This window comes from Hemicordylus capensis, chromosome 1, assembly GCF_027244095.1.
Source record: "Hemicordylus capensis ecotype Gifberg chromosome 1, rHemCap1.1.pri, whole genome shotgun sequence".
Taxonomy (NCBI): Eukaryota; Metazoa; Chordata; class Lepidosauria; order Squamata; family Cordylidae; genus Hemicordylus; species Hemicordylus capensis.
This window is the reverse complement of record NC_069657.1, coordinates 242,341,191-242,359,970: the sequence shown is the minus strand read 5'-3', so window position 1 is coordinate 242,359,970 and position 18,780 is coordinate 242,341,191. Positions and strand designations below refer to the sequence as shown.

Sequence of the window (18,780 nt, the reverse complement as noted above, 5' to 3'; positions counted from 1 at the left end):
CTTGCTGTTTTAACTCACAAGTGCATATTTTCCTTTTACTGATGGCACAGAGTATCTTGCCCACTGTACACCAGGCTGCCTTGCCAAAAGTTACATTTAAAAGAATATACTTCGGACAAAGGGGGAACAGAGGTAGTTTTGCAAACCAAATCACACTGGGGTCTCTAGTTAAGATGGCATACAACATTTGCACAACCATTTACTAGTGCTGATCTTGTAGTCATGTTTTTATTGTTCAGAGAAGTACTTACATCATCACCAGAGAAATACTGATCTATTATTTCAAATGCTAGCTTATAAATGTCTTCATTCTCATGCTGTTGCAATGCTTCAATTTTCTCTAATCCTGGTCAAAGAGAGGCAAGGAAAAACAGCAACAAAATAAATCAGCTATTTTAAAAATCTGTGACAAGTCAAGGCATTGGTCTGTCAAGTGCTAAGAAAACAAGCAGCCAGAAATGTGAAGGAGAGAGAGGGCAAGTATGACTTATGAAATCTAGATATTAACCATGTGGTTCAGGTGCTCAGCAGAGTATGCTGCATCCATTCATGCCATCAGCTCCCAGAGAGACCACTAATGGTAGGAGAGAATGGCTGGGGCAGCTGCTCCCCAACCTTCACAGAGGCTGCTTGAGACCTGTGTGTTCTAAGGGAAGAAAGAAGACAAGGTGGAAAGGCCAGCAAACCCATGCCATGAGCTGCGCTAAAGAGTTATTATTCTGCCTTTTGTTTTAGTATTAGAGATTGTAAGCCACCTTGAATGCATATGGAGGGACATGACAGAGGTGTATAGAAGTATGCATGGTGTGGACAAAGTGGATAAAGAGGAAGTTTTATCCTTTCCCCATAACATTAGAATCCAGGGCCCTCCCATGAAACTGACTGGCAGGAGGTCTGGGACAGACAAAAGGAAGTACATCTTCATACAGCAAACAGGAATTTGCTGCCAGAAGGGTGGTGATGGTCATTAGCTAGATGGTTTTAAAAGGGGATTTACAAGTCTACTAGTTGCTACAAGCTATTGTGGCAATGTGCTACCTCCTGGTTCAGAGGCAATATGCCTTCTAGAAGCTCCTGAGGGGAAATGCTGGACTAGATTGCTGTTTAGTCTAATCCAGCAGGGCTCTCTTATATTTCTCTCCTCTTCCCCAGCACACAGTTATGGAAACATGTAGCATTGTATTGCTTTCCACCTTTATGCAGTTGGCATTTGGCAGAAGCTTGTTGTATTGGGAGATGCACAAGTAATGGTGTCACATCATGTTTCCATAACAATATCTTACATGGGAAGGAGACAGAACCTGACATTGGGTTGCTAATTTTAGTGATAACTCCAGGTCTAGTTTTGCCCAATGACTGAAAAATAAATACCAGAAATGTGGTATCTTGCATAGTGTAGGTCAGAGCTGCACAACTTCAGCCCTCCAACTGTTGTTGGACTCCATCTCCCATCATCCCCCACTACTGGCCACTGTGGCTGAGGATGATTGGAGTTGGGCAGCCCCATCTAGGTGAACACAGTTACATGCCCATATTCGGAATGGAAACAGAAGAAATAATCTGTAGGTGCATATTCTTCTATAACTTCTGTATTGTTCTATAACATCTATAACTTCTATAACTCCTCGGAGCAGAATATATTTATTTTATTACTTAACTTGAACCCCAGCTTTCCAATGGAATACTACAGAGCTCTATCCTGGCCCAGTGTGACGTTCAACATTTTTATAAATATCTTGGAGGAGGAAGTCGAGTGAACGCTTATCAAATTTGCAGATGACACAAAGCTGGGGGCAGGGGAAGTAGTTAACAGCTTTGATGACAGAATCCAGACTAAATCCAAGCTGGACAGGCTCAAAATCCAAAAATATGAATTTCAATGGAGATCAGCATAATGTTCTGCATTTGGACAAGAAAAATCAAATGTGCGAGTACAGGATGAGGATGACCTGGCTTGGCAGCAGAACATGTGAAATGGACTTTTGTGTCTTAGTGGGAAACAAGTTTAAAATGGGCCAGCGATGTGGTGCACAAAGTTGTCTGGGTACCAAAGAGGAAGCCACTCTCTGGCTATTTTAATGAAATCTGCCTTTCCAGTCCTGGCGGAGGCACTCTCCTATACCTGCCTGTCCTTCTCCCCTCTTGGTGGGAAAAAGAGTTTAACAGAGGATTAATACTGCCACCATGCACTGCTTGTGACAGAAAGCTGAGCCTCAAGTGAAAGCACACCAAATCCTATGCATAATACATTTTATCAAAGTCTTACCTCCACATTCTTCTATAATTTCTGCTATCGTGCTTGCTTCATCACCAGCCATTATTAGAATATTTTTCAGCCCATCCAGAACCACCTGCACCACTTGAGCATCTTTGACTGACAGCAAGTTACAGAAAGGTGGGATTACATTCTGCTGTACAAGGTATTCAACCTAAATAGCAGTAAGAGATGTTTCAAATTACATGTTTTTTCATATAAATCATTCTAAATTTACGATCGACTGAAAAGGTCACACACACAAACACACACACCCCTACCTGATCTTTTCTACCACTTATCGTTAAGTTGCTAATTGCCCAAGCAGCCTCCTTTTGTGTGCCAAAGTCACCCTGAAAGTTATAAAAGATGATTTGCATTAGCAAGAGAATACCTGTACACTTGTTATGAAGTTGTACTAACTTAACAGAAAAATGTGAGAAAGGCAAATCTGGCAATTTGACTAACCTTAGCCAACTGGTGAATGATCATAGGTATAAGACCAGCATCTATTACAGCTTGAACTTGTTGCTGATTTCCTGCAGTGATATTGGAGAGGAACCAAACCGCTTCCTATAATAAAAATGAAACCTATCTTTAATTATAGTCTGTAGCCAGACAGAACCATTTCATATTGACACAATAAAACTTCATAGCAACTGGTACTTTTCTTCTGAGAGTGACTATCAAGTCAGGAGTAGCTAGCAGTTTTTTACGATCAAACTGAGCTTGAAGTGGGTTCAGTAGCCAGGGAAAAGGAAATGTCATAATCAAATAACCATAGAATCTCCTAGTTTGGGTGTTCACGTCTACATCTAGCCAGAGGAAGAAGCATGAGAGAGAGATCTGCTCCCAGTCTCTTCAAGATAGGAATAAGGAATGTCTTGTTGGAAGTGAAGGACTATGCACTGTCTCTTGTCTCAATGACAGTGGAGGACAGACTAGTGAGTCAGAGGGCTAGAGGGTCAAGACATTGGTCATCCCTTCTCTACTGCTCTGACACTATCCCTTTTGGAATGTAGATTGCTACTCTCAGGGACACTTACTTACTTCCAACCACTTCCTTCCTTCTTCCCTTCTATTCCTGTTCCTCCACCTTGCAACATGCAGGCTCCTCTCCCTGCACCATGTGTGCAGAGATGCAGAATCCATCTGTATCCAGCTAGATAGATAGATTAGAGATCCTAACTCTTCACTTTCCTATCTGGAATGGAGTTCTCTAATAAATACCATTTATATTGATTTGAAACTATGAACTGGCTCCAAGTTACTTTACTCTCAGCATACATACACGCCTAACTAAATTCCGCTGTGTTGTGCCTCTGTGCACTCTGCTATAATGAAAAAGGGTTTCTCCTACCAGAGAGAATTCCCAACATGTCTAATCATCCCTTTAGATTCTCTTTAGGGGGAAAGGTATCATGTTGCTAAAATGTAAACACACATATCAAAACAAGTGAGTCTGTGATTAATAAATGGGGAAAAAATCTCAAACTGCTCCTACTATTAAGACTAAAGCCTACCCACCTGTAACATAAGCCTAATAGATCTTGTCCTGTCCTCTGGGAGAAGAGAAAATGAGTCTTTCACCTCTCTGATGCAATAGCTTGTATGTATTTGACAAGTCCACCTGCCCTGCTGCAGTCTTTCCTCCTCAAGGCTAAATATACCTAGTTCCTTCCACCTTTTCCTTCATAGAGCTTGTTTTCTAGAGACCCCTTACCATCTTTGCTGCCCTCCTCTGTACCCATTCCAATGTGTTTACATCCTTCTTAAAGTACAGTACCCAGAACTGGACTCTAAATGAGGCCTGACTAATGCCGAATAAAGCAGAACTATTATTTCTTGAGACTTGGAAACTATAGTTCTATTAATGCAGCATACAATCGCATTAGCTTCCCCACCCCACTTTTTTTGGGGGGGGGGGCGCAGCGGTATTGTACTACTGACTCTTGTTCAGCTTGTGATAGATTGCCGTCCTGATTTTCCAGTGCTGCAACCACAAAAGTGCTTTTAAAAAAAAAATCAGCGCACTTCAATGGAAACAGTAGCCTGGGAAGAAGGACCTCCCATGGCATCCTTAGGTCTCTTATTGTGTTTATTCCCAAGTTAAAGTAAAACATAGTATCTTGCAAAGTTAATTTCTCACAATACAAAGAGATTTCCCTTTGTCTTGTCATCATAAAAAGCACTAGAACATAAAAACTTTGAAATTCTTCTTAAGAATGGTATTATTCTTTTTCAGAGATAAATTCCATTTGTTGTGCAGTGCAAAGGCTATGAGCCTAAAGAACATATTATAGAAAGATTTCAAACCACAAAAATAAAAGTTGAGTGCTTACCTTGTTTATTTTCTCTTTTGGATGTGCCAGAAGATTTGGGAAGTGAGACAGGACATCGCAATTGAGAACAACCTGTGTCTGCTCATCAGTACCAGTTACTATGTTGCCAACTGCTCTCAGTGCTGCAGTCTATATTTGAAAAAGTGAAATGTTTAAGATCCTCAATTGCTTTTAAAGTGTCTTAACACGTCAGTCCATGTGTCAAACAACTACATAAGCTGTACCCCACGGTGAGGCATAGAAGTGAGCCTTGGGTTTACATGGTTTTCCTCAACAGCATGTAGAACCTTGAATGTTAGCTAGGCGTAGGCATGCAGGCGGTACTCATTATATCCACAAACCCCATCATTTTCTCTGCAAAATACAGATAGAATAAACAGGCCCATTTTCATAGCCATTGATATACATAGTCCCTGGATCACATTCAAGGTTCCAGGCACAATGGGGGTAAACATGTGAACTCAAGGCCGGCTCTTGCACACCAGCTATACACCAAGTGCAATCTATACATCGAGATGTGTGTGAATTAGCCCACAGAAACAAATCACTACATAATCAATGAAAACAAGTTACTTTCACCCAACTGCTTCCTTCTTGTAATATACTTTATCTCAAATTTCTTATACATGTGACAAGATTAAGATTTTCTGTCCTGCTCGGGACTCAGAGGCATAAATGGTACCAGGAATGGAGAGAAATCAGAAATGCTACTGCTAGAGAGGGGCGGTTATATCATCAGAACCCCCTTCCCTAACTCACAGGGCACTAACCAACTACCACCCTCTTCGGCAACTGGCCCCTCATCACAGGTTCCTCCTTATATAACCCCATGCAGCCTGAGCAAGGCTCACGAGATTTGGAACCAAGACGGGGTCTCAGCCCGAAATCCCACAACCCCCGATAGAGTTCACTATCAACCTGAGGCCTGTGCTGCACTCCCTATCTGGGCTGTTGATGCCCTGCATCAGCCATGACACCGTCAGGATGGTGGGTGAGGCCCGCGCCATGTCGATTGAGCTCTCCCGGGTCTTGGGGCGAGTGTTCCCCCCATTCTCCAGCCCCCTCACTCACCATACCCCGGACACAAAGTTTAAGGAAACAAAAGTTAAAGAAATCTATCAGTGCAAAAACATGTTCTAATGTGTTCAGCATTTGTATGCTTCACCACACACATGGTTCAGCACTAAGCGAGTTCCAAGTTTTGGTTTGCTTACATAAGAACAGCAGCTCACCAGATGCCTCTGGGAAGGTCAGACAAGAGATTAAGACATGCTGCACCCCCTGCCCCTGCTGTTGTTTCCCTACAAATGGTATCCAGAGGCATCCCGACTCTTTAGCTTGGAGACAATGTGATGTGGCATGCGTGGGATGCATGTCAACTACTATGCTCTGGGTCCACTTATGGGTCAAATGGAGGAAATTATCTTCCAATGGGTGCAGACCCTGAATACTTAGAGCCTCACAGGAAAGGCAGGTGCGGTATTGATGCATTGGAAGAGAGAAGAAAAGAGAATGGAGACGTGTTCTTTAAAAACCAAAGAGTTGTTTTATTGAGGGATAATAGGGACACAGAAAGAGTCTAGGATAGTTAACTAGATCCTGAGGCTCGTTAACCCCAATACTGAAAAAGGGATAGAGGCTTGTGGGGAAGATAAAGAGGGGAAGCATTTGTAATAGCTATCTGAACCTAGCTTGGGGAATCGTCCTCTCCGGGGAGCTCAAGCACCAAGAGAGCTCATGAGGTGCATTCAGGCAGCAAGGGATGCAACATCTGATGGCAAGAGTGGCAACGGTGCTTGAGAGGCATCAAGACTGACCCACAGCTCAAACGTGGCAGTCGCAGGAGGCACAAGCCCAACTGGCAAAAGCCTGGTGCCATGTTTGAAGGGGGTTCTTAGGGGCAATGAACAAATCCTGGGGGAAGACTGAAAAGCTGAGGGCCCTCCTTGAGGAATTTTGCATGTGTTTAGGCATTCTTGCTCCCAACAAGGCGTGAATATTGGGGTATTAATTATGTAGGTTATGTCTGAGGTGGATCTCCTGTATGCCACCTTTGGACACAGGGATATTCATAAAGAGTGACTGCTGAAGCAATCACCTGCACAGAAATAGGAGGACAGCACATAGCATATTCTGGCATATGCCTGCTTACTTCAGATAATAGGAATGAGGTGAGAAGTTTGACTCAGCATCTTATCACACATGGGAGGAAGAGAGCTCGAATTCCTTTCCTTTTTGTCTGTTTTCAATTCTAATTTGGGTCTGCCCTATATCTCTATGCCTATGCTCAGAGGCAATCGGAGAGGGCATTTCCTTCAGCCCATTACAGTCATTTGCAAGATGACCCAGAAGGCACCTAGGGAAATGCCTTGACAGAATGACATTTTTTGTGGAATGCAGTCAGCATTACTCTTCCAAACAAAGGAAAGAAAATGGCTGCGTTTAAGAGATACATCGAAGCACCCTCAAATGGTGTCGTGACAAACTAAGATACAAGAATGATGTGCACACAGCATTTAAAATTAAACAAAATTTCTTCTTAGGAACGAATTCACTAGCTACAAGCTATGTTAGACAAGCTATAATTCTCTAGTCCTCAGTCGTCACACTATATAATCAGGGGCGTAGCAAGGTTGGAGGGGGCCCAGAGACAAGATTTTAAAATGGGCCCCTCGCTGATATACACACACAAACACACTTCACAATATATAGTGCACTCACACTCACATCCCCATTATGAATATGGTGAAAATCTAGTTCACATTGAATCTAGTTTTTTTACTCTCTGCTCCTGCCGATCTCCAAGAGACTCAACATAATTCATAGGGGGTGCAACATGGGCAGGTCCGGAGTCGTGATGTGCCTCTGGGGGGCCCCTCAAGGCAGTGGGGCCCCAAGATGACTGCCTCCCCTTGCCTAATGGTAGTTACGCCCCTGTATATAATACAGGGTTAATACTGACCTATCAGAGGATTGTTATAAGGATTATTGAGAACATCAGGTACTTTGAACACTCAAAATAAACTAAATGCATTATGGTTATGGAACTTCACTGGCATGGAAAGATCTTTACAAGGTATTTTTAAAGTTGCATATATTTTCTTGAAGTTTTGAAGTTAAAGTTTTCAAAAGCCTCCGTTACTTTCTAGTTAAATATCTTTTAAAGTTAAATGTATTTTAAATATATTTAAAGTTAAATATCAAAAGCCTCCTTTACTTTCTAAAGTTAAATATCACTTTTCCTATACAGAGTATCATAGCATCCAGTGAATTCTGGCAACATGGAGACTTCTCTTATTTATCTTATTAAACATTAAAGCAGCATTTATATGTTAGGAGAATTGCAGGGTTTTTTTTTAACTTGAAACTGGAGTTCTTTGAGTGGTCTTCTGTGCATTCACAGTGATGCACAGAGCCATGGACACCTACACAGAGCTATGAACGAGAACCTTCTAGAGCTTTACCTCAAAATGTTTAGCATAAACCCCACCCCTTGGTATTGCCTGTATCAGTCAGAATCATAGTAATCTCCTTGGTCTGAGTGACTCTCACACAAAAGAGTTGAAATGACAGTTCCAGTGGCAAGGAAGGTGGGTTGTATGAGTGCAAGGACCACTGTTAGGAGAACTCCAGTTACAGGTATGTAACCTGCCTTTCCTCTTCATGATCTCTGTGCATTTCACACTGATGGGAGTATAGCAAGCTCACTTACCAGGCTGGAGGGTGCAGCTCCCTATGAGAACAAGGACAGTAAAACAGCTGTATCAAGATGTGTATGTGCTCAGGAGCAAACATCCATGACATAGTGTTTTACCAATGATGAAGGCTGAGACCAGGTTGCAGCCTTGCAGATGAATTCCATAGTGGCACTCCTGAAGAACACAGAGGAAGTAGCTACAGCCTAAGTTGAATGAGCTTGAACAATTGCAGGAAGGGACTTATTAAATAATTCATACCACAACTTAATTGTATTTCCGATCCATTTGGAGAAATGCTTACAAGAGATCTCTGAGTCCTATATCTGGGTTCCGAACAACAAACAGAGAAGTGCACTTTCTAAATGGTGTCATTCTGTAAATGTAGGATACGGTCTTTTTAGTATCTTATTTTTATCTTATAACATCCTTTCTGAGTGTGAGGTGGGCAATGGCGAGAAACCAGGCAAACATCTCCTCTAAAATATGAAAGAGTAGAAACTTTGGCCAGAAAGTTACTATCTGGATATTTACCTTAACTCTGTGAAAAATAACAAATGGAGAGTCAGAGTGAAGTGCTCAGAGTTCACTGACCCTGCAAGCAGAAGTTATAGCAACCAGGAAAGCAGTTTTTCAAGGAGAGTGAACACAGGTCACAAATTGCTAAGGGTTCAAAAAGCTTCATTAACCATGATGGCATTATTAGCAGGTCACATGGAGGACCAAGTTTAGGAGGCATGGAGTACAAATGAAAAACCTTTCATGTGTACTCCTAACCACAGGTGAGGAAAAGAGGTAAGCTGCAAATGACAGGCCACTGTAGCGGACAAAAGGGAATAAAATGGGGCCCATTTTCTTCAACAATGGCAGATACGAAAGGATGGTATTTACAGAGGTTGTCACGTGCTGCATTTTCTCCCCATGAGAGAAAACATTTACATTTTGTGTCATAGCAAAGATGCATGAACCATTTTCTTGAGAGCAGGAATATCTCATAAATCTCATTAACAACTATTGTCTCATTAATATGCGACAGACCTTCTTGGTCGCTGCCCCGAGATTGTGGAATGCGCTCCCTGCGGAGATACGATCCTCCCCATCTCTGGCAATTTTCAAAAAACATCTGAAAACCCATCTTTTCGCTCAAGCTTTCTCAGCTTCCTAAATTTTTTGGGTTTTAATCTCTGGTTTATTTTTAAATTGTTAAATTGTTTTTAAGTTCTTTGTATATGTTTTAAACTGGTTTTATGCTATTGCTAACTGCCCAGAGATGAAAGTTTGGGGTGGTGTACAAATTTGATAAATAAAGTAAATAAATAAATAATATCTTCTAGGGGTGAAGCAGATGGTCACAATGTCCTGGTAAAGGATGGAACAGTCATCCTTCGTAAGGAGATCTGAATGACAATATCTTCAATGGGACAGCTTAAGAAGAGTGGAAAATTAGGGTTGATGAGGACACCAAGTGTTAGAAGAATACAGTTGGCCTTGTTCCTCCTTATCTTCTGAGTATCAGGGGAAAGGGAGGAGAAAATGTTAAAGAAGCCTCAACCCTAATCAGTGTTCCCTCTAACAAGGATTCCCAGATGTTGTTGACTGCAACTCCCATCATCCCTGAGCAAAAGCCATTGCAGCTGGGGATTCTGGGAGTTGCAGTCAACAACATCTGGGAATCCCTGTTAGAGGGAACTCTAACCCCAATACTGGCCAAGTTTATCTCTTCTGCTCAGGGCATCACGGCCCCCATAGCTGCAGAAAAGGTTTGTTGCAGTGGTAAATATGTCCATGTGTGGGGTTCCCCGGAGAGCGAAAAGAGTTATTACATGAGAGTTGTGGGAGGAAAACTGCTGGTGATTCAGTGAGTCTGCCAAAAGATTATCTGAACATGATATATGAAGAATGGATAAGATGACAGTTATGAATGCATCATTTCCAAATTAACAAGGTGAAGGAAAAAAGGGCTCTTGATTCAGTGTCTCCTTCTCAATTTATGTAGGACAAGCTGTTTGTCAAAACAAGAGTCTTTGAGCAAAGATTGAAACACTTTTAAAACTTAAAATTGCAAGTGGTTCTTGGTAACAGGTATGATGTTTTAGGTATGAAGTGGCTGCTATGAAGCAGCTCTCACACTGGGTACTCTAGTCTTCTGTGGTACCCATCTGTGTACCCATCTGTGGTAACAGTGACAGTCTGACAGCAGGCATCAAAAGGTAAGGATGTGTACAAACCTGTTTGGTGGTCCATTCCAGGAACACAGAAAAGGTTCAAAAGTGGGGTGGCTTTAAGTCAAGGGGAAGGTGCTCTTACCTCCACTGCCACATTTCCCCCTCTGGCGCTGCTTTAGAAAATGCTGGCGCAGAGCGGCTGTATACCCTCTTGCCGCCCCAGACTGTAAAACTGGAAGTGGCAGGCGCCACCACATACGTGTGTGCATAGCGTGCGCGCACACCCACCACTTCCGGTTTTACGCTGACCAGGGCATCAAGAGCATATTCAGCTGCCCCGCACCAGCATTTTTTAAAGCACCGCCAGAGGGAGAAAAGTGGCAGGGGAGGTAAGAGCCCCCTCCTTGCACCTTAAAGCCACCACCCATAGCCTCCCGGATGTGCACAGAACCAGTTCCGTGCACGCCCCTATCAAAAGGAAGTGCCCAGGACCAATTGTCCAATCGAGTCTACCAAGAGATGACAAGGCAGACACGGTTTGGTACCATGACGAGTCAGGGCTGGTGCTGGATGGAAGGTGCTAGGGACCATCTTTTCAATACTTGCATTCTGAGCCTGAGAATCACTATCCGAGTCAAAGCTTTAACAGGTTTTACAGTTGATTTAAGGCCTGGAGTCTCCAAGTCACCCTTAGCAACCAAAGTGATTGGCACCTCCTATGAAGGCTGTGGCTGAGGGGAAATGACCAATGGCATCTTTAGATGTAAGGGTGTTGGGGTCCATGTACTGGAGACTTAGGAATTGAAGGTTGTCCAATAATTATTGAGAAGTCCCAGGCAGCAAACAGTATTTCAAAGGTGAATATGGGCATGCCCAGTCCCTGGATGGAGAAGGGGAAATAGATCTAATATAGGTGAGGGAGCAATCATGTCAAAATTGAGATGAACAAGACGGAGCTTTCAAATGGTTTTTGTAGTGGGGTGGGGGAATTACAAGAGTATAGCCTGAGATCCCAATCATCAGATTCCTGGGATCCTAAAGAATGAAGATGCCTGGAGTAGCAACCATAGCAGGCATCATCCCAATAGTCTAGGTGGTATTAGTACTGATCACGCAAAATAGACATCAGGGCTTCCCCTATGGGAGTCATATTTCCAAAATGTTTGGTCCTAGAGGAGTTGAGCAATGTCAGGTCCAGCAGGACACTCCTCAGAGCCCAAGGGTATCTTCTGATATCAGGTTCAGGCTGACTAGATAATGACAGAGAAGGAATTTGTTGCTGGGTCTTGGACAGAATCGGTGATGCAGATTTAGGAGGCAATAAAGGCTTAGGGGGTAGTAGTTTCTTCTTGTTGTCTTACACCTTGGTGTCAGACATCAGCTTATGCTTCTTTGGAAGCATGAGTCTCTGGATGGAGAAGGTGTGTGGGGTCAATGTTATTGGAACCAAAGACATAGAAGGTTATGTAGACTCCTGCTCATTATCTTCAGTCTGTTTTGATATTGAGGTGGATTGATGCATTTCTACCAATGACTGCATTGCAGGTTCTCAGAAAGTGAAAGCCAAGAGGCTGAGGTATTGGGAGCCAACAGAGCCCTTTCGCACAAGATGGCTCACAACCCACTTTCTCTGAGCTTGCTTGGTGAAACAGAAGTAATATTGCTAAGATTCCACTTTACAATATTCACATAAGCAGAGACGACATTTTCAATGACCATCCAAACGTAGGAACTTTGTCCCTGTAGGCAACACACTTAGAAAGCAACTTTCCCTGCCATAGGCCACAGTCAAGGTAGGAAAAGGAAGTGGGGGATGAAGGGGAGAGTGAAAAAAAGGGAAATGCAAAACAAATAGGAGGAATACAGTGAAAAAAGATAGGATTAAAACAACTAAAAATGGTGACAACCACTATACAGTGGTCCCTCTACTTACGAAATTAATCCGTTCCGAACGCACATTTGTAAGTCGAAAAGTTCGTAAGTCGAAAAGCGGTTTCCCATAGGAATGCATTGGGAACGGATTAATGCGTTCCGGAGCCTAGAAAAAAGACCCAGACCCCCAGTAAGGCTTGCAAACTGCACAGGAACATTTCTTTTCAAGAATAAACAGGCAGTAAACAGGCAGGCAAGTCAAGGAAACCGCATGTAAAATTCGTAAGTCGAGGAAACCCCATCTAAAAATTTGTAAGTCGAAAAAACCGCATCTAAAACCGGATCTAAAACTGCTGTTTGTAACTCGAAAAATACTTATGTCTAGTAGTTCGTAAGTCGAGGGACCACTGTATATGTTATATTCTTATCTTTAGATAAAGCAACAAGAGAATACTAAAGCAATGAAGGCTCTGATGAAATGGATATTACCATAATGCTCACCGATATTGGTGATACCAAAGGGAGAGGTTTGCACCACAAGTCCTAAGGTAAAGCTCTAGAAGGTTCTGGTTTGTGGCTCTGCACAGGCACAAATCCATCAGTGTAAAATGCATGGAGCCCGCAAAGAAGAATATTGTCCTTATAGTCAGATCACATCTACCAAAGCCAATTATCTCAAGAGTTTAGGTGTATAACTCTGCACAGATCATGCTACAAGACTTCTATTGCCCCCTTTTAAAAACTTAAGGTAAACAAGATTAATACAAAAGCCTACAAAGATATAAATATTGCTAAAACCTCTTGCCAGCTTACAATCTACCAAGGTAATTTGAGTAAGTGAGGTTGCACTGTTCATGCAACCAGCAAATTAAAAAAAAAACTTCTTCAAGTGAAACTACATCAATTTTGTTTTGATTTATAACTATTATGACTATTAAGCAACAACACTCTTGACTACCAGAGTTGTCCACAATACAGCTTAGGAATCAACTTTCTTAGGGGGTAACGGTGCAATCTGTTGCAAAAAAACACAAAGTTTAGCAGCACATTTAAAGCACATTTACTTTAGCATAAACTTTCATGGTCAGTCTGCTATACCCGACCCTCTGTGATCAATCAAAGTCTGGTTTAATAAAGGGTCTGGTTGTTGCAATTAATCTTCAGTGTTAAAGGGTGGCTGATCAGGGCCATCGCTGGAATCTCCCTGTGCCCAGTGCAAGTGTGCTGCTGAGGCTACTGGTTGCTCTGCCAACAGTAGTGGTGTGGAGATTTCCCACTGCTGCCAGCCCAGAGCACAGCTCCTGCCTGCCACACAGGGATTGCTCTCCACCTTGGCTAGGCCCCACAGCGCGCTCTGTTTGGCAAACACTGAAGGACTAGCTGAGACACAGGACGGCTGCTGTGGTGTGGATATTTCCTACTATCACTAGCCTGGAGTGCAGCTCCTGCTTGTGGCTAGGGATATGCACGGAACCGGCTCCCTTCGAGCCGATGGTGGGGCAGGGGTGGCTTTAAGGATGTGGGAGGGTGCACTTGCCACACCATGCTTCACCCTCCAGCGCTCTGTGGATAGTCTGGCAGGGCAGCAGCGTACCTCCTTGCTGCCCTGTTGTTTTACTGACCGAAGGTGAGGTGTGCTCATTGCAGGTGCGCACACGGACAATGTGCACATGCCTGCAATGTGCGCACCACACTTCTGGTCATTTCTGGTCAGTAAAATAATGGGGCAACAAGGAGGTACGATGCCGCCCCACCCAACTATTTATCCTCAGAGTGCCGGAGGGGGAAGCACACCCACGCCCATCCTTAAAGCCACCCCCACCCCATGTTGAGATCAACGGCATGTCTTGGATGAATGGTCCTGATATGGACTGACCTAGAGACATTTGTACCAAAATTACATAGTCTCTCAGGTGACATGGAAAGGGTCTGCAGGTTCTTCAACAGCCTGCTGAGGCCCTGTGTCCCCACACCTGAGTTTGGAACCTCTCTACATGGAAGATGAGCTCTTTTCCTTAGAATGCTTCTCCTGTTTCTTTCCCCTTTCTTCCTGGTCATCTTTTGATACAGGATCTATGTTTAGCTTTCTTGGAAGTCTCCAACCAAGCTTTAGACAGAGAATCTTTCAATAGCTTAAACGGTGGAACCAGGGGTGGAGTCGAATTAGATAGACTCATTGACAACACTGATAAAGGATTTAAAAGTGATTTGTATAAAGAAGCACAGAGCCTTAGTTCTCGGTTTTATCTACAGGTGAAACTCGGAAAATTAGAATACCGTGCAAAAGTCCATTAATTTCAGTAATGCAAATTAAAAGGTGAAACTGATATATGAGACAGACGCATTACATGCAAAGCGAGATAAGTCAAGCCTTAATTTGTTATAATTGTGATGATCATGGCATACAGCTCATGAAAACCCCAAATCCACAATCTCAGAACATTAGAATATTACATGGAACCAAGAAGACAAGGATTGAAGAAAAGAACAATATCGGACCTCTGAAAAGTATACAGTATACTGTGCCTGATTGGCCAGCAAACTCGCCTGACCTGACCCCATAGAGAATCTATGGGGCATTGCCAAGAGAAGGATGAGAGACATGAGACCAAACAATGCAGAATTGCTGAAGGCCGCTAATGAAGCATCCTGGTCTTCCATAATACCTCATCAGTGCCACAGGCTGATAGCATCCATGCCACGCCGCATTGAGGCAGTAATTGCTGCAAAAGGGGCCCAAACCAAGTACTGAATACATATGCATGCTTATACTTTTCAGAGGTCCGATATTGTTCTTTTCTTCAATCCTTTTCTTCTTGGTTCCATGTAATATTCTAATTTTCTGAGATTGTGGATTTGGGGTTTTCATGAGCTGTACGCCATGATCATCACAATTATAACAAATTAAGGCTTGACTTATCTCGCTTTGCATGTAATGCGTCTGTCTCATACATCAGTTTCACCTTTTAATTTGCATTACTGAAATTAATGGACTTTTGCGCGATATTCTAATTTTCCGAGTTTCACCTGTAGTCTTTTTTGAAAAGTCAGACACAAATTCTGCATGAATACATACAACGATCATCTACTAAACAAAATAAAAAGCTGTGCTTTTCTGCAGATGGCAGCTTGCCACCACAGGCAGAGCAAATGTTTGGAAGTTCTTAGCATCCATGACCCTTAATATATTGAGTTATCTTCACTCTTTCAAAATAAATGAGAAAAATGGGGTGGATGGAGATTAAAGTCACTCAATAATCCCTCTTACTATCTTTTTATTCCAGGAACTGTAAGGAAGCAAGACCCTGATGCATCTTCAGCAGTGGTCACACATGAATTGAAGGGAGAGGAGAGCTGGTCTTGTGGTAGCAAGCATGACTTGTTCCCTTAGCTAAGCAGGGTCTGCCCTGGTTGCATATGAATGGGAGACTAGAAGTGTTTGTACTGTAAGATAGTCCCCTCAGGGAATGGAGCCGCTCTGGGAAGAGCAGAAGGTTCCAAGTTCCCTCCTTGGCTTCTCCAAGATAGGGCTCAGAGAGATTCCTGCCTGCAACATTGGAGAAGCCGTTGCCAGTCTGTGAAGACAGTACTGAGCTAGATGGACCAATGGTCTGACTCAGTATATGGCAGTTTCCTATGTTCCTAAGGGAGACGTGGTCACACCCACTGCTTGAGGACAAGAGTCTCAAGAAACTATTTGAGATTCCTGGATGTTGACCCATGCAGGCACAGTTCCTATCTTTGTGGATGCACAAAGAACTATCTTCTCATTCCTTTTGCTATATAAACCACTTTTGATATTTTTCGTTGAAAAATGAAATACCACTACCACCATATCCAATGGGACTTGGAACTTGATTTTCTTGACAGTCCTGTATGCCACATGGAAAGCCATTTTTGAAACTAAGGGAGGTTGTGAGATATAATACATGCAATTTCAAAGTTAAACCGCCTGATTTTGTGCCTAAATTATCTCTTTGGATCCCAGGATTAAAACCAGTCCAAATAATAAGAACAGAAGTAACAAGAGACTCTGGATGTCACTAGTTTGGTTTCATTTCTCACCTACAGAAAGCACATGAGTACAAGCCCTAAATGGAAACAATTCTTCAAAGCAAATTGCCCAACTCAACAACAAATTCTGCCATTAGGATACCTTGGGAGGACTCATCTTTCTCCCCTCCATCTGAGACACACATCATAACCATTCAGCTTTGAAGTAGCAGATTATATTTAAAGTTTATAATGTTCACAGTGGTCAATTATGACAATGGCTAACTTTTAACTTTGCTGTCTTGAAGGCTAAACTAGGCTGAAAGATTGATAAGTTTTAAAAATAAACTACCTTGCAATTTTGAGGGGGGAAGGTTATAAGATGCCATTATGAACAAATTAACTAAAAAATATTGTCCAGCATTTGGGCAACATCAGGGAGTTCAAATAATAAAAACTGAGGTTCAGAACTGGTTCAGGTTGATCAATAACTTTCAACTTCCCAGCTCAGATACCAACTTTAAAAAGTGGTTCAGTAACCAGTTTAGATATAATTCCTATACAATAATTCTTTTGCTTGCAATGCAATTCTATAAAATGAATACTGAATAAAACAAATTATAAAATGAATACAGAATAAAATGATTTAACTGAAAAAATGTTTTCTATTTTAAGCTGCTCAGATTTCTTTTTTCTTCTAATTTTTTTTACAAACAAGATAGATGCAACAGGATAAGAACTACCGAAATAAAATATTAATGATACAAATAAAATCTGAGTGCCTGAATAGTGAACCACTTATTTTGATGTGCTTACCACTTTTTGTATTTAGAGGTTTGGTTCCAGTTCCAAACAACTGAGATGTTTCAAGGTTTGGGTATGCTAAAAAACCCTTTCTGAACTGGTTTTTGGGTTCTGGTCTGATCTGACTCCCTATGTCATATACACCTTTAAGCAGAGTCCTCTTCAGATGTTATAAAAAAGGAACTCTGTACCTGTGTACAGTATGCTGAGAACACACTGGCAAGCCCCACCCCAGCACGGACGTGCTCAGAAGCCTTACCCCCACGATGAACACGCTGATAGAGTTTGTCCACAAACACAAAGGTTTGTCTGTGAAGAGATTCTTTCCATGATCAGGATACTGGGATGCTTCAGGCTTCAAATTACAGAAAGCATCTCTTCATGTTTACAATATTTGTTTCTGCAGACAAATGCTGCAAAAGTGTTCAGCACAGGATAAGGCTTCTGGGTGGGTTAGAGCTGCAGTGGGCTTGATGGCACACACCCCGGACACTATACACAGGTACAGCATCTCCCCTCCCCCAGCCCCCTTTTAAAATATAACATCTGAAGAAGGCTCACATGGATTTAATCTTTGAATTACTTCCTTTCTCTGTATGCGACAACATAAGCTGATGGGGTTTGGGTAATATGTAATTTTGGAGAAGAGGAGGAGGAGGAAGAGAAGGAGGAGGAGGAGGAGGAGGAGGAGGAGGAGAAGGAGAATAACAACAACAACAACAACAACAACACTTACCTGTACTTTAACCTCCTGATGGCTCAGAAGAGGAACTAAAAAAGGTACTACACCCGAATCTATCACCATCTGTATTTGTTCATTGCCACCATCTGTTAGATAGGACAAAGCCCAAACAGTGTCCACAAGAATCTACAGAAGAAAGATATTTCGCTTGTCAACACAGAAAAAAAAACAGCAGACATCTGAATAGGATTATTTATTTATTAAACTTCTATACTGCCCAAACTTTCGTATCTGAGCAGTTAGTATCTACATGAGAGTTTGAAACATATAACATGCTACAAAAGTATGTGCTTTAATAAAAATTGATAAGCTGGAGATGCAATACGCATATTTAAGGTGACTCCCAAGTACTCCTTTAAGTCCTTCAAATTTATTACGTAAAAACATAATACCTTGTAAAAAAATTGTTTAAAATGTTGTGAAAAGTATGTTAAAAACAAATGTACGTTTTGGCGTCCAATACCAGCCCCAGTGTTCAGTGTCAAACACCAGCTTCAGATTACAAAAACTGCCACCCCAGTTGTCCTATCTATCTATCTATCTATCTATCTATCTATCTATCTATCTATCTATCTATCTGTCTAAGCCTTCTTAGAGGATTAGACGCCAAAATGTACATTTGTTTTTAACATACTTTTCACAACATTTTAAACAATTTTTAGACTTTAGGAGAAAAATTAGATCCACAGATTTAAATTATGCTATGGGTAAAAAGCCACTGAAATTGGTATCTGATCTGTTAATTGCAGAAAAAATATATTGATTATGTACCCACGGTATTTAAGTCCCCTAAAGATATACATGTAATGACACAAACCCATTTGTTGGAGAGATTCTGCATATAAGAGAACTTTGTAGGAATGCCGATCAGTAATTGCATTTTGGGAAGTCACATTCACAGCAACATCTAGAC

At 42.0% G+C, this 18,780-nt stretch overlaps 1 protein-coding gene across 4 annotated transcripts in view; it reads right to left on the bottom strand.

The window, feature by feature from the left end:
• KPNA3 (karyopherin subunit alpha 3) overlaps window positions 1–18,780 on the bottom strand; it is a 70,619-nt gene that overhangs the window by 3,382 nt on the left and 48,457 nt on the right. For all 4 annotated transcript variants that reach the window (XM_053283804.1, XM_053283802.1, XM_053283803.1 and 1 more), the window contains exons 11-16: window positions 17,862–17,993; window positions 4,597–4,725; window positions 2,723–2,827; window positions 2,536–2,607; window positions 2,267–2,429; window positions 252–346 (exon numbers count right to left, since the gene is read on the bottom strand). In XM_053283804.1, the coding sequence (XP_053139779.1) occupies window positions 252–346; window positions 2,267–2,429; window positions 2,536–2,607; window positions 2,723–2,827; window positions 4,597–4,725; window positions 17,862–17,993 (696 nt within the window). The remainder of the gene's footprint in view (window positions 1–251; window positions 347–2,266; window positions 2,430–2,535; window positions 2,608–2,722; window positions 2,828–4,596; window positions 4,726–17,861; window positions 17,994–18,780) is intronic.